Source organism: Episyrphus balteatus, chromosome 1, assembly GCF_945859705.1.
Source record: "Episyrphus balteatus chromosome 1, idEpiBalt1.1, whole genome shotgun sequence".
In the NCBI taxonomy this organism is placed as follows: Eukaryota; Metazoa; Arthropoda; class Insecta; order Diptera; family Syrphidae; genus Episyrphus; species Episyrphus balteatus.
The window spans coordinates 15,413,739-15,439,805 of record NC_079134.1 but is presented as its reverse complement, the minus strand read 5'-3'; the positions used below and the strand labels follow the sequence as shown (position 1 = coordinate 15,439,805).

Here is a 26,067-nt window from a genome sequence, read left to right as displayed (position 1 = left end):
AAACCATCAAAAAGGACAATTACCTTGGCTCGTATATAAGATGAATTGTTTAATCTAAAAAAATCTTGACGAGTTATGATACAATTACTGTGATTCAGTACCAATTTGCACTGGCCCTCAACTCGAGTGACAACGACAACACACTCTCATCTCAAATTCACATACATCGAAAGGATCTATACACTCGACTCGTCATGTTGTTATATTATCCAGTTAAAAAGACTGTACGACGACGACGAAGAAAAAGTGAAACACTTAATTTTGTGACCTAATTAAGGATTAATGTTCTGCAAAAATTATAACCATCTAAGTTTCATACAAAATTACTCTTAACTTGAATTCTATTTTTTTTTTTCTTTTTTTTTTATTTCGTCCTTACAGAACCTTGTCAAGAAGTAAAAAGCAACTTGTTACATAAATTTGTAACAAAAGAACCACCTGTCAGACGATAAGAAGAAGTAAAACTATACACAACAAACGCACACACCTTTTAACTATATATACACTTTTTCGAAACGCACAGAAAATGGCCTTATTGAATATCCTGTGGGCCATTATAATTATTTTAGCTTGTTGGAGCAGCGATAGTTTAATGGGCCTTGTTGCGGCTGGCCCTTCTCCACAAACAGCCTTCGGAATGTCAGCCCGTCATGGTAACTCGATGATGATTGGCGGTGGTAGTGGAGATGTTGGCGGTGGAATGGGTACAGCTGGTGGCGGAGGATTATCTATACCAGGAAGTGTATCATATCAACCACATGATTCAGAAGAGCTGGAAAAGGCAGTCTATGATCCGGGTGATGGTAAGAAAAAAATTTGTTTGTATATTTTTATTCTGGGGGTTATATACTCGGTTGAGTTATTAAATCAACTCGTATTCATTTATCCTTGACATATGATTTCAGCCTACAAAAAGGGGATTAACCATGAGTTTATAAATGGCGGAAAATATATGGCAAGTTGGATTCTGCTAATTAACAAGGATGTCGTCGGTGTTGATAAAAAAAAATTTGTCGTGGGGAAAATGAAATTTTATTTTTGAGGTCGAAAATTTTTGAAATTAAAAAACGTGTTTCTGTTTTAATTTTTTTGTTTTTATTGGAATAAAATTTAAAGATGAAACTTTTTCATTTCTGAAATTAAATGAAGGCTTTTCTGTGATGATAGCTATTTGATTTTTGATTACGATAGGAATAAAATGGATAGATATATTTATTTAAAAACTTTTTAATCAACACTAACTAGAAGGTGTGAATGAATGAAAATATTTTTGTCTTTTTTGGTGACATTATTTTGTTTCTAATTATTATTTTTATTTAACACGAAATCTCTCAAAGCCTCACCTTTCGGAAATTACTAAAAATAGAAAAAGATAATTTTAGGTTCTGAGAATGGCAGAGTATTTTTGTTTGGAGAATATTAAAAAGAGAACAAAATATTTTATAAACTTTTTAATTAATCAAAATATAAAAATATGGGGTTGACACTATTAACACAAACCTATTATTAAAATGTATCGAAGTGATAGTTTAATTTTGGATTTTATTCTAGTTAACTGTAAATTTTGTATTCCTTTGAAAATTCTTAACGTAAATGTCACTCTAGGAATTTTGTGTGGTGTTGAAAATCAATTTTCCAGATATTTTACCAATAATAATTCGTTAAATTTTTCTGCCCAAGACAATGTATAGAATGAATTCCGGAGGTTATTATGATCTGTAGAACAGGAAGAGCAATTTTTCCATAGCAAAAAGTAACTTTTTTTTATTTTTGGTTGAGTCTTTGGATTTTGTGTATGAGATCGAGATGTAAAATTCCTTAAAACATTCTTCAAGACAAAAGCTTAATATAATAGAATGACATTGCAGTTTTATTTTTACGGTGACACAAAGAAATCTATTTTAGGAAAGTTTGCATGTATTCACATTTCCGCAAGTGTCATTCAGAGAAAGGAGTTTTTTTTTAAAGACACACTTAAGGCTTTTTGTTCCCCAACAAAAAATATGTGATTTTTGGGTTTATACAACCAATTTTTTTTTTTTTTGCTTACAGTTATAAAAATCTAAGCAACGTTAACTCTTAGTGCATCTGCCATATAATGTTTATTCAGTAAGGATTTTCAGGTTTTAGATTCTGGAACAATTAAGATGAGAGTTTTCAATTTAACTATATCTTTTTGTGGTCACTGTGGCGTATGTGTAACATTTTTTTTTCCAATAGCAAAACTTGATGTTTTACTTGCAATACCCAAAAGGAAAGTTTGGAATTTAAAAAAAAAAAAGAACTCAAAATAGCAATTACACATGATAATACGATAAAAGAGAATCCGTAAAAGGGGGTCTCGCAATTCAAATTATCTTTCTGAGTGTCTTTCTTTTCTTATCTCAAAATGCATCCTAAACCAACGAAGCCATGAACTTAAAATTAATTAATTAATTAATTAATTAATGGTACTTGCTTTACGACCAAAATATAAAATGTTCTTTTTCTAAAAAAAAACGGCTCTAACGATTTTGATTAAAAAATGTACTGTGGCAAAGAAGGTTCTACTTTTGATATAAAAAAGATAGTATTCGGACGTTTATTAATGGTTCCTGCCATAGAACCATTATCTTGATGTTTGAATTTCTCGTAAGTGAAAAATTAAAATAACAATTTTCCATGATATTACGATAAAAAAAAGTGGGTCCCAAATGTCCGTCTGTCCGTCCCTCTGTCTGTCAGGATGTCTGTCGGTCTGTATAAGGAGCTACAACCTAAACGGCCCGATCTACTTTAAACTTGGTATGGAGCAGTTTTTGGATCCTGTACAGAGGGGTTTTTGGAATTAATTTGTTTAATTTCTACCAGTGCCAATAATTTTTGAAAATAAAAAAAATATTAGCAGCATATGGGTGGTGGGAAAATTTAGGATAATTGGTATATGAAAGGGGAAAAATAAATTGCCCACAAAAAAATTGGGTTAAAGGGGGTGGGTGGGCGAAAAATTGGGGTGTGTGTCAAAAAACATGGTTTTTTACGATTTCTGTCAAAATTAGACGTCCTATCGAAAAAAGTCAAATGCAAAAGTTGTAGGTAGTATAAATGTCTACAACTTTTATCAAAACTATTTTTTTCTATAACCTCAAAATATTGAAAAAAATGCAAAAATACGATTTTTTGATTTTTTATTTTTATCTCTTACAAAAATGGTTGGATTTTAACAAAACTTGGTTAAAAATTACTTTGTTGTGTTTTCTATCTATTAAAAATGTTTTTTGAGCAAAAAGTAAATTTTTGGATTTTTGACGAATTTAATTTGAAAAAATAGCCTATTTTTCAATCAAAAAAGTTACCGAAAAAATATTTGATTTTTGAAAAGTTTGGAATGCAATTATTTAGTTTAAAACCGTTTTTTAAAGATTGTGTGGAAAAACTATACTTTTGTTTTAAAAAATATTGAGAACAATTGAAAAAAAAAAAACAAAAAAAACGATTTTTAAGATTGATTTTTCCGTAAATGACAGTAATATTTTCGAGAAATAATTTTCCATAGAATTCAAATTATACTTTTCTAATGGTCATTGACCTTTTTAATTTGAATCAAGCACTAAAATAGCTCTAACGTGCAAAGTTTTTGAGATATTGAATTTTGAACGTCACAAACACTATTTTTCTGATTTTTGGCATGGTAATATGTCAAAAACGTGATGTGATAGAATTTTTCTGACTTCAGATTCGAGCTCAGCGCATAAAAAACCATTAGAAAAATATACCTTGATTTCTATAAAAAAAAAATTTTTACTAGTGAAATCGAACAGGGCAGAAAAAATCGAATGTCGAGGGGTTTTTGGAATTAATTTTTTTGGACCATAAATAATGGTACCTGTCATATATACATACGTACCAATATTCGAAAAATAAAATTTTCTCAAAAACAGCTTCTACGATTTTGATAAAAAAAAAGTTTAAGTAGTAGTTTTTCATGAAAAATTTGTTTTTTTAAATCGTTATTAATGTCACCTCCCTCCCATGCAACCATTTTTTTTTAATCTGATTTTCTAAAAAACTATTCGCTAAATTTCAACGAAATTTTTTAAACAAAACCACTTTTATATAAATCAAAAATAAAATTTTGAAAAAAATAATTTTTGGATTTAAAAAAAATTTAAAAGTTTTTTTTAGAAAAATCGAATTTTCGAAAACGGTAATTTTCTGAAATTTTGGTTTTAGTTGTTGATTAATAGTTTCTAAATTCTAATTTTCTAAATTTTTGCAGTTGGAATTCCAAGAGCAAGTACGTGCGATTCACTCTTGCATTTTATTTTTATTTATGAAAACTTTTTATATTATTTTTTTTAAAAGAGCAAAAATTTTTTGTTACAAAAGTTTGTTTGGCATACTTGGTTACTTTATTGTGTTCTTATTGAAGTCTTAATGTTAAAAAAATAATAGTCGAAAGGTAAATGTTTTATTAATTAACTTACCAACAAATCCAGCCAGGTAAAACCAAAAAAAATGCGGTTTATTAGAGAAAAGTAGTTTTGGTTTTTTATTAATTTCTCGAAAACGACAAGACATTTTCGGATACGGTTTTTCGTTTTTGTTTAAAAACAAATAAGAGCATTGTATTTTTTGAAAACTAAAATAGTACTTAATTACATAAAATTTTGAAAAAAATTTATTCAAAAACTTTTTTTTCAATTTTGTTTTCGAAATTCTGATTTTGAAAACTAATTTTTGAAAAACTGTACTATAAATCAGTTTTATTAAAAAACGAAATAAAATACGAAGGTTTTAGCTTTACAAAAAGGTATAGCACGTCATTGTAGGAGCAACCGTTGATTTTTAATGATTTTGTTTCCAAACTAAGTCAATTTTTTAGAAAATTGCCCCTCCCGGCTAAACTGGGGGGAATAGACCCCCCTTCCCATACAATTTTTTTTCTTGTCTCAACCCAATCTACACGCTCTAGCTTTTTGGCACATTACTAATGAATCACCCTGTATAATATGCTTTTTTATTTTTCGTCATTTTAATCCGGAAATCCTTTATTTCTTAAAATTTCACATTGAATAAAAAAACATATGGTCAAGGTTCGATAGCCAACAATATGTTTCGAAAACACATGTATTTTGATACTATAGCCTGGAAAAATTTATATAATTTCAACAACAAGGTTTAATACTAACCATAAACCCTGAAAACAAGCAGTCCTAATAATTAAATCTAAATGTCAATCAATATTTATAATCAAGAAATGTTAAATATGTAAGCAATTCTAGTTTTTCAAATGTTGTTTTGTTTCATTATTTCATTCTTTATAAGAACCTATTGTTCAAGGTCTAAAACAAGATTAAATTTTATTTAATAAAAGTTTAAGCTCAACACAAGTACAGTACTTTTCAAACTCGTAAACAATTAAAAACGAGTATCTCCTGGGGGATATATGAGGTATGATTTTCAATTTTTCCAAAATGCCCTAAGCAACTACTTGAAGCAAAAAAAGGATTACCCACTATACTTTTTGATTCGTTCATGCAAAACCTTGTAGGCAAGCAACAGTTTTACTTACACTCAGAACTCTCAGAAAATGCATTTAACAAAGTTCTCTCTTGATACACTTCAACATGCCGACTAGAGTTGAAAAGTTGGCAAAGTTTTTGAAATTCTGAAACTAATAAATCATGAGATTGTGTGGAACAGATTATGGATAAAGGGAAGAGAGTTTAGAGTTTGCTACGTTTTTGTATCCCACCTATAAAAGATTGGTGGTAGCTTGAAGGAAGAATAGTGTGCCTACTCTCTTGAAGGATATTATGGTATCAAGTTTGATTTTCTTTGATTTGGAAAAACCTGCACACACTTAGCACACAAGGCTAGAAATTACTTACACTTTAAGCTTGATGAGGGCAAATTTGTGTGTTCTGGATTGAAGTGGTACAGATGCATGCACTCAAAAAGTGGAAAACAAACTGATTGTTGATTGCAATAAGCTTATCTAGGTCGGAGAATTTGTGTCCATAAAACAAAATGCTTCAAAAAAGTTCAATGATTTTTTACTGAGGATTTATTATTTAAATTGTATTTTTTACTATGAGTTATTGTATTCATACAATCCTTGATAAATTATATTTTAAAGTTCATAAACTTCCATTTCCTATACATTTTTTCTCTGGGAAAATAAAAAACCTTTTATTATTTCGTCTATTTTTTTTTTTTTTTTTAGATTGAAAATACAAAATAAAATAAACTTTAATTTTTTTGCGGGAAATAATGGTTGCATCCTGTTATTCAATTTACCAGGTGAAAGGTATATGCTTTTAGAGAAACAAGAAACAAATGCACGCTCATAAAAGCCATGGCCATGGTTTTATTGTCGCAGTTGCCATTAGGATAGGTACTGAGTGCATTCGCTAAAAAAAAGGGTGTTTTTTTTTGTTCCTTTTTAAACTTAATAAAGAAATCAAAATGTTGTATAAAGAAGTACTATTGGAAATGTATTAACAAAAAATCAGTACCTACTTTTTTATTTTTTTTTACTTTAGCACCTCAAATTTTTTTCCAACCAAGTCCTCTATCCTCAGTTAAAATCTCAAAAGCTTTTCTTTTCTATATTATTTTCTCCTACAGAAAAGTCACCCTTTATTTACTGAAATTCTATCTGTAATGGTTGTTTCCATGACAGAAAATTAAGCGAGTCATATAATGGAATTATTATTTTTTTTTTATTTTGTTTATACTTTAAGCTCGAAAATGACCTATGGGATTTAACTTTGTTCAGGGTGAGTGAGTTTTGTTAATGGAAGTGGACACTTCTAATGTTTTGTGAAGTTTGTTGCATTAAGCTATTATACTATTATAAGTTACTAAAACAATATTATTGGACACATTCTAATGAATTATTTTTTTATTTAGATGAACTTTTTCGTTTGAAAAAACTCTTCACCGTCGAATTTCATTTACGGTAATTAACACCTTACAGATGATATTAAAAAGCTGACAAGAGTTTGAGGTCTGAGTCTGACCAATTTTATCCTACACAGAGAAAAATAGACCACATAAAATAGAACAAAAACAATAAGATTTCTCTATGGTTTTCATCCAAGAAGGAAACCTTATTAAAACAATCGGGTTTTCCTTATTGTTTTAAAATCTGCAAACAAATAAAAAAAAAGATGACCAGGCTGGGAATCGAACTGGAGACTTCAAATCTTTAGTCGCCCACCTTACCACCTGAACCAACCTGCCATGAAAATATTGATCGCGATTTTTGTTCTAGTGCTAAGTTGCAAAAAAAATCAACTTTTCAGTCAAATTTTAATAAGATTTTCTCTATAAAAATAATAAGAAATCTCCTTAAAAAAACCTTATTAATCGTTGATTTTAATAAGATTTCCTTATGAAATGTATGGACGGTAAAACAATATGGCAATCTGTTAGTTTTTAGCGGGTCATATTTTTCTCTGTATACAGATACTTTTGAAAACTAAGGCATGTCATTGAATTCTATACAATAAACTTTATATGAATGAACGTATATTAGAATGGATACGGCAAGTATCTTGCAAGCATAGAGACAACAAATTTTGGCCATAAAAATCGAAAAAATTACATAAGATGTGGTCATTTCAACTTAAGTTTCTGTTTAATCACATGTGCAGATTTTGAGCCGTAACTGTCAAATTTTGATAAACTAAAGATCAACACTCAAAAGATGCTTCAAATAGTAGCGTAAAAGTTTTGTAATTTTATTTAAAAACAAAGATAAAGGTGATGGACCTTAAATGTCACCCTGCGGTACCTAGCAAGATATAAGTAATAGATTTTTTAGTTTTTTTTTTTCAGAGACCAAATAAATGGTGGTTCTCGGATTGATAAAAAGAAAGAAGAAGATTGACTGCCTTGTTAAATTGCCTGTCAAATGCCTTAGTAACCCAAGAGGGCATGTAACGTTTTTCTCGTCCGTTCTTCAGCCTCTAAGATGCAGCTGTATTGTATTGGCTATTATATTGAATCTATCAGACCTATTTGCCAGCAAATTACTTCTACTTCTATAATAAAAATATGGAGTACATAATATATCCTATATCTCAGCGCCCCTTTACTCCACAACTGTCAAGCTTAGTGAAAATTTGATTCATAAGTAATGGAAAAAGTAGAGGAGATATGGTTCCACCCTGAGGTGTACCTCATTTGACAAACTTCTTCTTGTTTGTTCCACCTAATGTTGAATGAATTCGACGATGTTTGAGCATAGAAGCTATTCAGTCTGCATTATTGGCATTCTACATCCAATTAAACTGAAATGGAGCTTGTCAAGACGTTACTACGTCTTAGAAGAAAGAAACAAACACCCTCAAGATTTTGACAAAATTGCAAAAAAAAAAAAAACAATGAAAACCGCTTTAAAATTGTGGATTTCTGCAATTTACTCATCATTTTAGGGTATTTGATGGGCACTGGCTTCAGATTCGGATTCAGCACGTCAAAATACATAAAGATAGGCAGGTCCAGTCAAAAGTATTGGCACTTTTTTTTCTGGGCCTGTGTTATCACGGACAAGAAAAAAGAACAGTATTTAAAAATTTATTAAATTAATTAAATTTATTAATCAAAAACGAAATAAAAATTTTTCAAACTTAGTTACAAAGAATAACATTTTTTCCCAAAAATTAAGATCATAACAAATTTTCTACCATTAGTATGAACAGAGAAATTAGTTTTTCATTTCTTCGATTATTCAATAAATTGAAATTTGTTGCTCGAGTTAAGAAATTATAACTTCCACAATTTCTAACTGATTTTGATGAATAAAATTTTATTTGATTCAGCATAAATAGGACAAACTGTTTATAAAAAACTGTTCAAAAACCAAAATGTAGCTTAAAACGGTCTCCAAATTCTAAAAAACGGGGAAAAATTGTTGTACTTTGAGATTTAGACTATAAAATCTACACCCAATTTGGTGCTTGAACATCTGAAAATATTGAAAAACGGTTTTTTGACGATAACTTGAAATGTTGACGTTCTATGAAAAATTTCAAGTGCCAAAATTTGGTGTACTCAGTAATACCTACATCCAACAACCTCTGGTAAGTCACTTCAAATATAATAGTTAAAAATCTAAAATAATTAAACCGTAAGAGACGAGACATTTTTAAGCCATTTAAAAAAGAAAAAAAAAACAATTTTTTTAACCCTTTTGCCTATTATCCGTGGATGAGCTTGGTCCCAGCCATTATGGCTAATCGAGTTTAAATTGTTTAATATCATGAAACCTCGTCATACTTCGTTTATCAACCGTTAAGTGTTATTGACTTAAGAATTATTCCTTCCTCCACAAATATTTACATTTCAGTTCAAATAAATTTTTCTAAGAAACATACATAAATGTTTCTTCAAATTTGATTTGATATTCGATTTTATTTTATTTCTCGTTTTTTTTTAATAAAAATGTCCTTAAATAACATCAATACCATATATCAAAGTAAAATTTTCCCTTCTTGCCCTATACGAGTACATTTAAATGTACTAGCCGACCCCGCACTCAAAATTCGAGTGCCAACTGTAACTTTTATTTATGCTCAAATAAGCACACTATATAAATCACTTTATTTACTACTAAGAATATGCAACACTTAATTTTTTTCGAAATTCGAGAATGTTTTCGAAGGTTCTCGTCTTTGCTTTTAGAAGTTTCCACTTCCAGAAGGGAGAGGGCGTGGTTCAGCACATTTGTTTTTGTTTTTTTCCTCAATTTTAATTTATTGTTTTTAGCTATTTCGGTAAAAAAAAATAAATAAAGTATATATTCTGCACATCTAGATAAAATTTCCTATCGTTCCGTATATAATTTATGCCCCTTCGGTTTTTGTGGGCCACGTATTTTGTACCACAAAATAAGTGTTTGCCGTTTTATTATATGATGATTACCAAAATCTAAATTACCACCCAGTCAAAACAAAATTTGATACCATCAAATCAGGTCTACTTCAAATATTCTCCTAAATGTTCAATACGAGAGGAGTAATTTAAAAAAAAAAACGAACGTGTGCTGATAGCCACATGAATCTTTTTCTTGACTTCTAGCGGCCTTTACGAGCCATTGACTTTTAACAACAAAAAAAAAGGAAAATATCGAAGAAGAAAAAATACCCTTATCCTAAAGGCACCCCTAATACACATTCTTTCCATTATTGTCAATATTTGTCCTCTTACACCAGATAACCACCACTCATCATCACCACATTGAAAAATCCAAAAGTATGCAAGGAGATAGATATTTGCCAGGGTTACGAAAATCAATACGATATCCTATCATTCGTTTAGTGATGGGCGACCATAATTACCCCCTTACTTTTTTTTGTTTGATAAATACAAATTGATATTTGATCAGTTTGGTGAATGAGGTTTTTTTTTACTATTGAATTTAAGGGACATACGTGCTTGTAAGGCGACTACGTATATACGAACGTAGGAAGAAGTTGTAAATGCTATGTCTGGATAAATAGGGTTTTGGTTGAATGAAGGTCATGTCAAACATGCGGTCAATCACATTCAATAATAAAATCAAAACCACTAAAGAATTTAAATTGAATTTGATGAGAATTTTGAGAAATCATGGCACTTTCAAGCGGAGAAGTCCTTTTGAATGCATTGATCCATGTGGATGGTTATTAATATGTTTCGTTTTGATTACATATTTCATTTAAGATAGATCTATGATAGATGTGCTCAATATTGGGTAAAATATATAATAATTACCTGTAGGTTGTGGAATGTAGATAAAGATAATGATAAAAGGGAAATTTGAAATTCAAAGGATATTATGTAGATAGAGTTTTCAAGTATTATTTAGGGTTGTTTGTTAAAATATTTAGATTCGACTCATTTAGATTAGGTTCGCCTCATTTTGCATTAAATATAACTTTATTTCTTGGGACAGAGAACGATTTCTACAAAAAAATGCTTTTAGGCACGTCCGAAACACTTAGGCCATAAGTAATTTTTTCTTTTGTTTTCTTGTAACTTTTTTGTTAAAAGTGTATATTACAGCCATACTTAGATAGAATACTGAGTAAAAATACCCAAAAAATACAAAATTATGAGTGTAAGACTACATTATTTATTCAGATTCTAAGAGCGTTCCCGGAAATGACGTTATGACCTTAACTTATTTTTATTTTTTATGTCAGTGGCCTCGATTTTTGATCATTATATCACCAAAAAATTAAAATTTCAATCTAACTAATCCTCAAAACAAGCGTTCACGAAATGACGGTTAATTGATGTACGCTACTTTAAAATGAAACTAAAACTAGCTTCTAACATATAGTGGAGTAACTAAAGCTCAAAAATTGGCAATATTAGGGAACCCGGCCGAACAGCTTAGATTTTGATGATCTTTTTTTTCAAACGTCGGTAATTAGAAATACTTTAAAGTCTATAGATTAAAAATTGCCGGTGTTTCCGTTTTGATTTTTTAAATTTAATTGAAGATTTTTGTGAACAAAAACAAATTTTTTTCAAAATTTTTTCTTAAATTTCATAAATTAACTGATGCTGTTCGATTGAAGATGGGAAGGAAAATAAAAAGACTGAATAAAAGTCCAATTCAAAATCAGGAACGTTTAAATGTTTATTCCTCAAAATTCTTAATATTAATAATTCAGATACAAAAATAGAAAACGAAAATATTTATAATATTCGACAGTTGAAAATATACAAAACATATTTTTTAAGCACAGTACTTTGGAACAAGTATATTCTGTATTAACATAAACAAATATTCTGATGTATATCATACACATGATCCAGTCCATATCTTCAACATACCGGCCCCGCTGATAGATCATCAGAAAGAAAAAAAAAAAAAAAATTGTTAATGCATAAAGATCAACCTTGCCATTGCTAAGTGGTGATTTCTGGCCGCCACTTACTCGGCCTACAATGACAGGGTTTTCACTCTAAGCCATTAACTCAAGAATACTTCTTTTGTTGATGCATTGATTTTAGTAACACGATTTAATTGGGTCACAGTCTGGTAATAAGCATATTTTGCTAATAGGTCTTTTACATATTCCATTAGAGTTTCGGATTGATACAACTCTTACAACATTATCCAATCCAGGATGAACTGCAACAATTCGACCTAATTGCCACTGAATTGAAGGTATTTGATCATTCTTGATTATAACCAAATCATTAATGCCGACATTTCGTTCCATTTTCAACCATTTTGGGCGTGATTGTAAACGACCTATATAGTCTTTTTTCCATCGTTTTACAAATCCTTGCTTCATTTTTTGTATAAGATCAAAACGATTTAAAGGACTTATAGTTGTGTCAATCAAATTACTTTCTGGTGGAGAAAATAACTGTTCACCAATAAGGAAATGTCCAGGTGTTAGAGGTTCCAAATCATCGGGATCGTTTGTAAGTGGACATAACGGTCGAGAATTCAATACAGCTTCGATTTGACATAGCAATGTAGATATTTCTTCGTAAGTCAAGGTAGATGTTCCAATCACTCTTTTAAGATGGTATTTGATGGATTTAACTCCAGCCTCCCAAAGACCACCAAAATTAGGTGAAGCTGGAGGAATAAAATGCCAAGAGATATTTAGATTACTCAACGTTGGCAAAAGGTCCTTTTCAACAGTTTTTTGGAATTCCAATTTATTACGTTTAAGGATCTTATCTGCACCAACGAAATTAGTTCCGTTATCACTGTAAATATGAGAACAGTATCCACGGCGAGCGACAAATCGATAAAATGCTGCAAGGAAAGATTGTGATGACAAGTCACTGACTGCTTCAATATGAATTGCTTTAGTACAAAAACAGATAAAAATACATATGTAGCCTTTTCTTGAAGTTATTCCTCTTCCTTTAGCTGGACGAATGTTAATTGGACCAGCATAATCAATGCCTGTATGAGTAAAAGGACGAGTAAACTGTACTCTTGGAGATGGTAAATTACCCATTAGTTGTTGACAAGGTTTTGGATTATGACGAAAGCAGGTGATACATTTATTTATCTCAGCACGTACAGCATTTCGAGCATTCAAAATCCAATACTTTTTTCTGATAAACGATAGAGTTATTTGAATGCCACCATGAAGAGTATTTGAATGTGCTTGTCTTATAATAAGATTCGTGAAATGATGTCGAGCAGGTAAGATGATTGGATGTTTCCGTTCAGTAGATAAATTAGACTGTTCTAATCGTCCTCCAACAACTATGATGCCATCAGAGTTCTTTTCTGGATTCAGTGTAAGGAACTGTCTATGATGTGAAAAATTCTTTTTCGAATTCAAATGCTCCAGATCATTAGGAAACGATAAAGCTTGCACAACTTTTATCCAATAGAGTGTCCAAATTTGAATATCTTCGGTAGATATAGGTTTAGTTATGCGATTAGATTTTTCTTTCTGACGTGCGTTAAAAGCAAATCTAGAACACAAAACGGATAGCCTTATAAGCTTATTAAAAGTCGAAAATCTTTCGATGAAATCATCTGAGACCGTGATTGTAAGGATGTATTTAGTTTTTACTTCGGCAAATATTTCATCATCATTGACGTCGTCATAAGTAGTATTTAAATTCAGGATTTGAGTATCGTTTTGCTTTAAAATTAATGGTCCTTCCCACCACAGCTTGTAATCAATCAGGTCATTGGGATACATTCCCCTGGTAGCACAATCTGATGGGTTTTGAGCGGTTGGAATGTGATGCCATTGTTGAACAGATATCGTATCCAAAATTTTGGACACTCTGTTAGCAACGAAAACTTTCCATCGATTGACATCCCCATTCAACCATGCTAAAACAATTTTAGAATCTGTATAAGCAAAAATATTTTTGTCAGAGATATTGATGTTCAATCCGGATTTTATGTGTTTCAGCAATTTGGTGAGAAGTAAAGCTCCACATAATTCAAGCCTTGGTATGGATAAAGGTTTAACAGGTGAAACTTTAGTTTTTGATGTCAACAGCGTAACATGTATGTATAGAGCCATCAGATGATATTGTTTTTAGATATACAACAGCTGCATAAGCATTTGAAGATGCATCACAATACGCATGTAATTGAAAAGAATGGTTAGTAGACATTGTTTTAAGCCATCTCGGAATTCGAATAGATGGCAAGTCTTTTAGACCATTAAGGAAATTTTGCCAGTCATTTTGTAGTTCATTGGGAATCTCATCATCCCAATCAAGTTTAAAAAACCATAAACGCTTTAAAATGATTTTAGCGACAACAATAATGGGGGAAATCCAACCACTTGGATCATATAACCGGGCAATAACGGACATAACTGATCTTTTTGTTTTAGGTAAATTGGTAAGGTCAAACTTCAAACTGAATGAAAGGTTATCTTCAACAGGTTGCCAATAAATACCGAGCGCTTTAACAGTTTCGTTTTTATTGAGAGATAAAAGTTGTTGAATCTCACGAGCTTCAGGTGGAACTGATGATAATATCTGGGGACAATTACTTGCCCATTTTCTTAATTCAAAACCACCTGCTTTCAAAAGAGTATTTAATTCATTTTGTAATTTAGAAGCATACCTTGAATCATCTCCGCCAGAAAAAATATCATCTACATAGATATCGGTTAAAAGTACTTTTGCAGCTAATGGAAACGTTTCTTGCTCATCAGATGCTAATTGATGAAGAGTCTTGATAGCTAGATATGGTGAACAGGAACCTCCAAACATCACAGTATTAATAGCATAATCTTGCATTGGTTCATCTAGATTGTTTCTCCAAATTATGCGTTGAAATTCAGCATCGGCTTGAGGCAGTTGGATTTGACGATACATCTGTGCGATATCTGCGCTGAATGCAACTTTGTGGAAACGCCAGTTCAAGATTACATTGATTACGTCATTTTGTAAAGCAGGTCCAGTAAATAAGATGTCGTTTAGAGAATTTCCATTTGTCGTCTTTTTAGACGCATCAAAGACGACTCGCAATTTGGTAGTTGAACTATCTTCTTTTATGACTGCATGATGCGGGATATAATTGCAATTATATGATATCGAATTAGGAGTGAGATTTTCTATATGGTCTTGTTCAGTAGTGGAAACTCGATGCATATGTCCCTGTTGGACATAATCAGCCATGACTTCCTTATATTTTGAGTAGAGTTCTGGGTTCTTGATAAATTTTCTTTCTAGCTGCAATTGACGATTTATTGCTCCTAATCTTGATCGTCCTAAAACAGCAGATTTATCGACGTATGTTTTGAAAGGTAAACGAACAATAAATCTCCCTTCTTCATTACGACGATAAGTTTCAGCATAAAATGATTCACACCATTTTTCATCCGGTGAAAGAATGCGTTTGTCTGGGACACTCTCCAGTTCTAAGAACTTTCGAAACATGGAGTCAATATCGGATCGCAAACAAAAATTGGAAATTTTGATATGTTTCGGTTTATCGAAGTTTACTTGGCCTAAGATAACCCATCCAAGTTTAGTTTCTTGTGCGATTGGATCATTACGTGAACCTCTTCGTAAACCGTTCATCATAATTTGAGCATAGGAGTCTGCCCCTAAGAGAATATCAATTTTCCCAGGTGAATTAAAAGTGGGATCAGCTAGTGGTAGTTTTTCGAGATGAGGCCAAGATTGAAACGGTATTTTAGAAGTCGGTAAACGACTTGTTATCTTAGGCAATATAAATGCATCTACACTTAATAGCAATTCATCACTGGTTGGAGATATAATGTTAATAACAGCGCTACTTCTCGATTTTGTCTCAGATGTAGATGCTAGGCCACTTATGTTCGCACGGATTGGACTTCGAAGTAACTTAAGGGTTTGAGCAGTTTGTTCAGTCATTAGATTTGCTTGTGAACCTGAATCCAAAAGTGCTCGGAATCGATGCATAGTATTGTCGTAAGATTTGACATGTACTATGATGGTTGCTAATAACACTTCGCTTTGACTTGATATTGTTGGTTTAACGTGAAAATTGGCATGAGCATTATCTGAATAGGTACTTATTTTGGATGTTGAGGTTTCAGAGGAAGGTAATTGTTTTGGAAAATGAATAGCAGGATTGTGAAGCAAAGTATTGTGACGATTGCCACATTCAGCACAATTACGAATACTGGTACAGTTTTTCATCTGATGGTTATAGGCAAAACAGTTAAAACAATAATTTTGTTTTCGAATTACCTGTTCTCTGTCTGTAGTCGATAAAGCGAGAAACTTTTTACATTGACGGATGACGTGATCACCTTCACATAAACAACACTTGATTGATAGTTTTGATTCTTTCGGAGTCTTGAAGTGAAAAGCTTTTGGTTGTTTGGATCTGTTGCTGTTGAAATTATTGAATCCTTGAGATGAGTCCTTCATAGATGATTTAGATACTGACTTCTCCCAATTGGATTTGTTCGGTGTCATTTCTTCAATGGTGCGAACTCGAATTTCGATGCAATCAGATATTTCTTTGAAAGTCGGTATATCTTTCTTTTGACCAGAAGATTGCACCCAAAATTCTCGTGTATCATGAGGAAGTTTTTCAGCCAGATAATACACTAGTATAGGTTCAAAATGTTTCAACTCAAAACCAAATGATTTTAGAACACAGATACATTCTTTGGATACATTTAGTAACTGAGTCAAACTTGCGGCATCTTCAGACTTGATGATTGGCAAAGAAGAAAATGATTTCATGTGCTTAGAAAAGAGAATACGATTGTTTTCGTACTTCTCGCATAATAAATTATATGCCTCTTGATAATTTTCAGCTACCAACGGAACTTCTCCAATAATTTTGAGGGCATCACCAGTCAGAGAACTCCGCAGATAGTAAAATTTTTGGATACAATCGATGGATTGGTTTTCATGAATCATAGATTTGTACAAACTGTTGAACAAGGACCAATTACTATACGTGCCGTCAAAGGAAGGAAGTTGGATTTTCCCAAGATTTACTTTCTGGCTAGGTATAGTGTTTAACAGTGTTGGATTCATGGTTTGATTTTGTATCCCTTGGAAATCCGGTAGGGAATCGGAATGTGGAGCGGGTGGCATGAGAACATAGAGATCATCTTCTAGTTCAGAACGAGCATTAATATAGATCTCTTCAAATCTACTCATCCAGTCTTCATCGTTGTACGTCTTAGAGGTTTCATCATCTTCATCGATTATCATGACATGATTTTCTTTGAAGCTGTCGTACTTGGATTGCAATGAAGAAATACGATTTTTGATAGATGATGATGTCCTTTTATCTGGTGTAATTTCTCGATATTTGAGAAGGCTCTTTTCAATTTGAATGAGCAAAGATTGTTGCTGATTAAAGAGCTTTTCGGACAAGGATCTTGATCTTGTAGTCATTTTTTAATAATAAAAACTTCGAGAATTTAAACACAAACGTTCCCGGGTTTCGGCACCAAAATGTTCGATTGAAGATGGGAAGGAAAATAAAAAGACTGAATAAAAGTCCAATTCAAAATCAGGAACGTTTAAATGTTTATTCCTCAAAATTCTTAATATTAATAATTCAGATACAAAAATAGAAAACGAAAATATTTATAATATTCGACAGTTGAAAATATACAAAACATATTTTTTAAGCACAGTACTTTGGAACAAGTATATTCTGTATTAACATAAACAAATATTCTGATGTATATCATACACATGATCCAGTCCATATCTTCAACAGATGCCAAAAGATTGTCTACGAAATTCAAGGAAAAAAAATATATGGGAGTGAGGGACAATCTTCCATAGTTCAAGCAATAGATGCAATTTTCTTATTAATTGACTTCAAACACAAAAAAAAATATTTGAACACAACGGCAACACCTACAATATTCAAATATACATTTTTTAAAAGCTAGAAGCTTAGTAATATATGTAAAATTAAAATTAAGTTAATTGAATGAACGGCTTTTGAAAGAATGGTAATTGAACTCAGATTTTTGAAAAAAAAAATTATTGAAAAAATTTTAACATGTCGTTTTTTAAACTTGGTCGTAATATAAAATGCATATATTTTAAAATTTTTTTGGAGGCATTTATTATGATTTTAAATTATAAAAGGAAATGTCAATATGTATTACGGTTTATGAAAAAAATTAAAAGGTATATCATTTTCGAAGAACTTTTTTTAATAAAAGTTTTGAAAAAAAATGTAACTTATTTTTTTTTAAAGTTCAACATCTAAACATAAAATTATTTTTTATTCATTTAATAACCCTTACTGTTGAAAGTTAAATAGCAAAAATTTAAAGTTCCTATTTACCACAGTCTTTGAGAAAATTAATTATTTCAATGCAAAAATTCGGTTTTAATAAAAAAAAAAACCATTGAAATTCAAGTAATTTTTCATTTTTTTTTTTTTTTTCAAAAGTGTGATATATTTTTTTACCTTTTTTGCTTCGAAATTCAACTGATAATATTTATGACCAAAAGTTTTTTTTTAAATAAATTCATATCTTATTAGAAAAAGTTTGGAAAAAAGTCATTTTAAATTTGTTTATAACATTTTTTTTTTAATTCTGAGTTTGAGGACCATTTTTCAAAAAGTCTTGATTAAATTTAGTGGATTTAAATTTAAGAGATAAGAATGAGCTTCTGGCTTTTTAAAAATGTATTTTAAAATATTGTAGGTGTTGCCGTTGTTTTCAAAATATTTTTTTTGTGTTTGAGGTCAGAATGTTAGAAAATTGCATTTATCGCTTAAACAATGGAAGATTGTCCCTTACTGCCTTTTATATATTTTCCTTAAATTACCTAGAGAATCTTTTGCCATCATTTGTTTTATGAAATTTAAGCAAAAAAAATAGTTTTGTTCAAAAAAAATTAATTTTAATTTTAAAAAACAATACGGCAACACCGGCAATTTTTAATCTATAGACTTTAAAGTATTTTAATTACCTACGTTTAAAAAAAAAAATCGTCAAAATCAGAGCTGTTCGGCCGGGTTCCCTAATAATTTGCTTTAGTTACTCTACTAATACATTTTATATATTTATTCATAAAAATAGGTGTGGAATGATAAATCTATATAAAATCAACTTTAAAAACTGCTTGCAGCACCATTTGAACGTTAGATGATTAAAATATTGTTACTTAAAGAAATGTTGGTATAATGCGTAATTTTTCTTGGGACAACTTTTATTAATATATGAAAAATAACAAATCTTAATTTTTTTGTAAGAGATGTACCAATTTATAAATAGTATTGTATACAATGTAGTATATAATAAATACTGACAAATAATTACCTTTTATGTGATTTTAAGAGATTTGATTTTGAATTTTTGAGTTATGAACATGTCCGGGAACGCTTTTTTTGGTGTATATTAGATGCAATAAAAATGAAATGGAAACTTTTCTAACAGAAACAAATATATTCCTAGATGCGTGCCTACTATTTTAATAGATAAATGAGAAAAAAACTTTAAATACATTTTTTTTGTTTTAAAAAATGCCTGGACATAAAATTTTCCACCTCCAGGATTTTGACAAATATAACAAATCACACTTTGTATAGGTTATAATTGCATGATTGTCAAAAAATAATGGTTTTGTAATTCAATTTAATATAAATAAACAAATTTTTGAAACTTAAATAAACACCTTTACCATTCTTAACCCTCTGTCGGCACACGGGTGCGAATTTGGCTGGACAAAAATGAAAAGTGGTCACAGAAAAGTGTCTTTAAAAGGGTGAAAATACATTTTTTTGGAATTGTGAATACAGTATTCGAATTCCTCGGAAAATTCTACATCAATTTCATATGTGATTCTCCATAAAATAGTGAGATCAAAAAAGTTCTAGCGCTATGAAAAAGTAAAAACCAAATTCCCAAAAAAGAGGTGTGCCTACAGAGGGTACTTGGCATTTTATAAGTTAAATTTTCATACAATGAATTAAGATTTAAAAATCTTATCATCGCCATATTTTGCAACACGTCGGCGTGTGTCGGTCGGTCTGTGCGCGTCCTGTAGGTGTGTCCATCTGTATATATTAAGTCGCAGCCTAAAAGTGTGGACGGATTTTCTTAAAATTTGGTACGGATAATTTTTTTCGTAATTTCCAAAGTCAGTTTTTGTTTTGTTTTGTACTATCCCTTTATGTAGATACCTCCCATACAAATTTTTCTATTCATTGCAATTTCTTTGAAAACGGCTCTAACGATTTTGATTAAATTTAATGAAAGTAAAGCTGTAATAAATTTTAACAAAATTGCGTTTTTAGTTTTCCTCAAAAACTACAGATAGTAAAAATATGGTGTGTACCTATTTCATTTTTTTTTTTTTTTTTAAGCAAAAAAGAACGTCACTGAGGTCGACTCTTCCCTATTTTTCTTTTTTAATTAAACCAATTTAAGTAGATAGAAAAATTAAAATATAGTTAATTTTAATTTTACATTTTGAATGCTTAACAAATATGTATGTATATTAGGGTGGGTCAAAAAAATGGAAATTCTTTTTTTTTTTTTTATGCTCCGAAAAATGGATTGCTAAAGAATATACTTACCAAATATGAGCTTTTAATATTAATAGAAAGGTCCTCCGCTTTTCAATTTTCCATTTTTACATCAATCTTCCACTAAAAAAAAATAATTTTGTTATAAATCGACTTTTTAGCTAATTTCTTTACATACCTATTCTTGTAGGATATTGAACGCTCTAGAAAAAAGGCTTTGACACTTTTTTCGTTTAAAAGATATTTGAGGTCCAAAAATCGAGAAAATTTTTAAAAATTCGTTTTTTGTTCTTAATTTTGTAACAAATTGAAAAATTATGATAATTAAACGGGCAAGACATATTCTTGTAGGATTGCTCCATAAAAAAAGGTGTATAGATATGCTTTTTTCATTAATCTAATCATTTGAAAAATATTCGAGGTCAAAGTTAAAAAAAAACAATTATGAAAACATTTTTTACTTTTCAAATTTTTGTAATTAAATCAAATTAGCAAGATGTATTCTTGCAGGGGCTTAAATGTTTAGACCGTTTAGAAGATACTCGTATCCAAATCCAAATTCCCCCAGAATTCAATAGTTTTCTTATGACCAGTATGCATTTAAAAGTCCGTAGGTGAAAAGAACATCTTCTATGGCTTAGCAGAACCTTCTATATTTCAACTTCAAAGAAACACCATCAGCAAGCATTGTTCTATACACCTGAACAATAGATCATTTGTGGGCATGAATTTTCACACAAAAATGACTGCTGAAAATTGAATTGGATTTTTCTGAACAATACACAATCCTTTTTCTTGTAAAAACCAGAATGTAATTGCCTCAGTCTTTAGATCAATTGTTACTATTACGCTATCACATACAAACCAGTGGCGTATTGAGGGGGGGGCTCAGGGGGCTCAAGCCCCCCCCAAGCCTCCAAGACAATGTTATTATTTAGCTGATTTCTTCATAATGTACATGATTAACTGAAACTTGTTCGTAAATCTTAGAGATTTAGAGGCAGCTCAGATGTTTGAGCCCCCTCCAAATTCTGAAAGGGCTGTTTGTGTTTGCTTGAGTAAGGGCCTTAGCTGACGTTGAGGGTTGGGATACATTTTTTTCGGATTTTATTCCAATTCGAAATTCTTCAAATCTTTTTTTTCGGTATTTTGGCGTCGAATTACATCACCGTTAAATTTTGTAAAACTTCTTATGCAAACATCGTCTTCAGTATATTTACTTTTTTTCAAAATAATATTTTTCTCAAAGAAAATAGAAATTTTTGGTATCTTAAAATCTTAGTGGTCAACATAACTAATGGTTTCTTTAAGTGAATCTGCAATCTTTGGACAACATTTGTTGTTAATTTATTTATATCATTATTAATCACTGCCTCTGTGTTTGCACCTCATTCGCTTTACACTTTACCTAATTAATTTTTATTTGAGTATTTACAAATTGCAATAATATCGCCTATGTTCTGCATTTCACTTACATACTGTCTCGAAAAATATGTCTACTTATTTTTTCTTATAAATTCTGCTTTTTTTCATTAAAATTGTAAATTAAATTGCATCCATGCAACAAAATAAAAATGGATGATACAATACTTTAGTTTTGACAGTTCGAAGCATTTACGAAGTTGTCGAAATCGATCGAAGATCTATTTCACTTGAAATTGAAAAGTGATTTCAATTCACTTTCGGTCGAATTGCGGAAAATAGTAATGAGTATAGCTCAAAAACAAGACGTGGTAGGAATAAATTCGTAAATAGTTTTGAATTCAGCATGACAAAGTTCAAACGATATGGGTCAAAATCATGGAGGTGGGAAATTTCGATGACCGAATTCTTAAAAAATCAACTTTGTTTTATAATAAAAATTTCATGCTCAAATGTTCGCTTTAGCCATATTTTGTCGGTTAATGAACGGGCAGAGCACAAAAATGTATATTTTTCAATTTACCGCAAAACCCCAAAAATTAGTATGTACTAGAAAAACGTTCCCGGAAATGATGGTAATCTCTTCAAAACGACTTTAGAGGTCTAGAAATAGTATCAATGTGAATGATATACTTTTATATTAAGGTAGTACCTAGGTCATAAATAAATGAAATATAACTTTATTTCTTGGGACAGAGACCGATTTCTACAAAAAAAAAAAATGCTTTTATGCACGTCCGAAACACTTAGGCCATAAGTAATTTTTTCTATATATTGATACATTAAGAAATGTTGCTTTTATGCGTGTATAAAAAAAAACAAAAAACTTAATTTTTTTGTAAGAGATGTACCAATTTAAAAAAAGTATTCTTTATATGTAGTATTTGTAGTATTTAGAAAAGAAATACTTAAAAATAATTGACTTTAATGTGTTTTTAAGTCATTTGAATATCAGTTTCTGAGTTATGGACATGTCCGGGAACGCTGTTTTTGGGTATATAAAATGGAATAAAAAAGAAATTTAAACTTTTCTAACCGAAACAAATATATTCGTATATGCGTGCCTACTATTTTAATTGGTAAATGAGAAAAAAACTTTAAATAAATGTTATTTTGATTTTAAAAAATGCCTGGACATCAAATTTTCCACCTCCATGACTTTGACCCATATAGTGTTTTTTTATTTTTAAGATTACTCAACACCTTGCTGTTTGTGTAAAATGATTGAGATACAAGAACTTTGAAAAAACACTACTTTGACTGTGAAAGAAAGAGACAGTAGTACGAAGCTGTCGAGAGCAGTAAAATGTAACTTTTAGTACTGCAGCACAGTGCGGAAAGCCGAATAAAAAAAAGAGAAAAAATGTTCCTACATTTAGGTACCCTATACAAAATTTTTGAAACATTTTCCAGCCCCCTCCAAATTTTTTTCTGGATACGCCACTGATACAAACATACAACAACTGATTACGTAAAAAAGTAAAAAATAGACAAGCTTTACATACTTCGGAAGCACTCAAAGAATCCATCGACATCATCATAGTCAATTCTTTTTCCATCTAACCAAGGAATGGCAGACTTGATAGCCTGAAAATAGATCCTAATTTCCTTTTTTACTACAACACATCTCTCAATCGTATCTATCAATTTCCAATAGTTTTTTTTTCGGACTATTCATTCGTGTTGTGTGTGTGTGTGTTTGAGTCTATGTCCTTCTGACATTGACAGAGAGAATGGATACTATTGCCAGTTGCAAAAGGGGTTAGGGAGAAAATCCCTTTTGTCTAACTTGAATATCGTGTCATCACAAAAGTATCTAACCACATGTCATCACGCTATTAAATGTGTCCTTTTTTTTCGATTTTACTGATTTTTTTTTTGTCCACCTTTTTTTTTATTTTCCAGAACTTCTACATGCCCTGAATTCTGAAGCAGCTGCACTAGTTGCGTCCTCTGGAAATGATGAAGTCGATTCCGATGATGATTATATCGACAAAGTTATCAACGACTTGGCCATGCCAGATAAATTTGAATTACTCAGAAAGCTTGATGAGGATATAAAAGAGGAACAGGATATTGTTAGCAAATCGGCTTTGCTGATGAAATTTTTAGAGGTGACAAATCACAAAAAAAAAATAAAAAATCTATAACAAAAGGGTTATAAAAAAATGTGTGTGTGTGTGTTTGTGACTTTTTTTATATATATTAAGGATCCAACAATCGAAACGTTACCAGTGGTTTATGTTGAAGAAAATCCAGGTGTGGACAGTAGCAATTTATACCCGCTCATAACTGGCATGGAGAAAAGGTCAAGGTATTATCGAAGATATCCATGGAAACGCCATAGCCGAAATCGAGGGTAAGTTAAGAGCTAACGTAGTTGAAGCTACGTGTTTAAAAGGTGTTTTTTGTTATTCTTTTTCCTTTTTAGTCAGTTTTAATTTGATTTGATATCTTTTTATTGATATTTGTTTAGGGTTGAGCTAAAGGAAAAGCTTTTTAGCTATTTTAAGTCACAACATTTGTTTAAGTAATCCCTAAATTTTGTATCCTTTTTTTGTCTTTTCTTTTACGTCTTACAGAAGCAACTATGAACCAGAAATACGTTATGCCTGTACACCAAGCAAAGAAGATGTCTTCAAGCTACTTGTTGGCTTACATGAGAATCGTAATGGAAATCAACACAAGACTGTTCATTTCTGCAATCGTAAACGCCCTGCCAAGGCAATATTTACAAATATTCGATTCTTGGGTTAAGTTAAAGGCTTTAAGGCAAGCAGAAACAGTTCACATAATGACGACAATCGCTCACTTGAAATCGAACAGAACTTACCCATGATTTTTTCATTAGACAAAGCCAAAACCACAACCAAAATGAAACAAAAAACCAAAGATCACCAAATAATGGGACTGAAACAAGAAAAAGAAAATTTTTACAAAACTTTTAATTTTCCTTAAAAAGCAAGAAAGCTAATTTTCTAAATTTCCATCATTTCAACTTTCATAATGTAAATTTAACTTTCTCAGAAATATTAAAAACAAAAAATATTTATTTTGGAAATAAATGCAGTATTGTTACCCTTCATATGGCAACTTAAAAAAAATTTATATAAATGTAAAACTAAACTAAACTTATAAATATTATATATATATAAAAAAAAATTAATTAAATTTAAATAAAAACAACACAATTTAATATTCCATGCACAGCAAAAATTACTTGTCATTATTTTTTATTTCATTTTTTCCTTTCCTTCCAAAAAAAAGAAAAATTATATATTTTTTTGTGTAAATTTAAGTGTAAATAAAGAAAAAATTTAAATAATTAATTAAAAATTTTAAACCAAAGTTGTATAAGTCTCGTGGCATATCATATAAAATGAATTGAAAATATTAATTGAAAAAGTTAAAGTAAATATAAATATATATTTTTTTTGTGTGCGTGTATATTTAAAAATTATTCTTATTCTTAAATTAGTAAAAAAAAAATCAATTATGTGTGAAAAAGTATTTAAAACAAAAAATATATATAAAAAGAAACAAGTGAATTTACAATTAAATGTATTTATTTTTATTTTTAAAAAATTATCTACTTATTTTTAAATGGAAAAAAATATTTAGTTCCTTTAAAAAGAAAATAATAAAAGTCGAGTTTATTTCGAATTTGTTGATTGATTTGATTTTATGCGAATGAAGGTTAACCAAAATCACCTCATATCTATTGAAATTGATTTTTTACTTCAAACCTTAATTTAAAATTTGAACTATCAAAATCGAAGCACTCCAAAATGGATATCATTTTCCATATCGCATGCGAGATTGTGGTTCTGTTAAAAATCAGATTTTGACAGTAACGCCATTCTGATATCTTATCAGTTGATCCCAGAATTACCGAATTGTAAGGTAAGCGCCGTTCAGAATTTACTGAAAAACAGAACTCGAGGCAAATTTAAGCTTTAGCGTACAAACCAGAAAGCATAAAGTGTCCTAACCATAAAAAGATATAAATTTTGTTTGGTAAGTAAATCATTTGATCTTTATGTAATTTTTAATTATATTATAATTCCTGTGCTGTGGAAGATGTTGACTGTTAAATATGTCGATCATTAATCGATTCATTTGAGAGTTAAAATTTCGACTGATCAATGAATGACATTTTGATTGTCAACCTAATAATTAATCTGAATCTGACTTGT

The 26,067-nt window shown here is 30.4% G+C and overlaps 2 protein-coding genes across 2 annotated transcripts; one reads left to right on the top strand and one right to left on the bottom strand.

Moving 5' to 3' along the window:
* The first annotated feature begins 381 nt into the window (after window positions 1-381).
* On the top strand, window positions 382-25,003 carry LOC129916891 (uncharacterized). The gene is made up of 5 exons (XM_055997092.1): window positions 382-458; window positions 524-803; window positions 23,777-23,985; window positions 24,082-24,230; window positions 24,454-25,003. Exons 2-5 carry the CDS (start codon window positions 527-529, stop codon window positions 24,626-24,628), a joined length of 810 nt encoding a protein of 269 aa, XP_055853067.1. The 5' UTR covers window positions 382-458; window positions 524-526; the 3' UTR covers window positions 24,629-25,003.
* On the bottom strand, window positions 13,842-17,343 carry LOC129916866 (uncharacterized). The gene is made up of 2 exons (XM_055997062.1): window positions 14,558-17,343; window positions 13,842-14,494 (listed from the first exon to the last, which is right to left on the bottom strand). Exons 1-2 carry the CDS (start codon window positions 17,341-17,343, stop codon window positions 13,960-13,962), a joined length of 3,321 nt encoding a protein of 1,106 aa, XP_055853037.1. The 3' UTR covers window positions 13,842-13,959.
* Window positions 25,004-26,067: the final 1,064 nt, after the last annotated feature.

Bases quoted from the DNA above. Each gene is read 5' to 3' on its own strand.
- LOC129916891 (XM_055997092.1), top strand. From the start codon at position 527: ATGGCCTTATTGAATATCCTGTGGGCCATTATAATTATTTTAGCTTGT. The intron at 23,986-24,081 runs GTGACAAATCAC...ATATATATTAAG, and splicing joins TGCTGATGAAATTTTTAGAG to GATCCAACAATCGAAACGTT. The intron at 24,231-24,453 runs GTAAGTTAAGAG...TACGTCTTACAG, and splicing joins CGCCATAGCCGAAATCGAGG to AAGCAACTATGAACCAGAAA.
- LOC129916866 (XM_055997062.1), bottom strand. From the start codon at position 17,343: ATGACTACAAGATCAAGATCCTTGTCCGAAAAGCTCTTTAATCAGCAA. The intron at 14,495-14,557 runs GTATGCTTCTAA...TTTTGAATTAAG, and splicing joins TCTGGCGGAGATGATTCAAG to AAAATGGGCAAGTAATTGTC.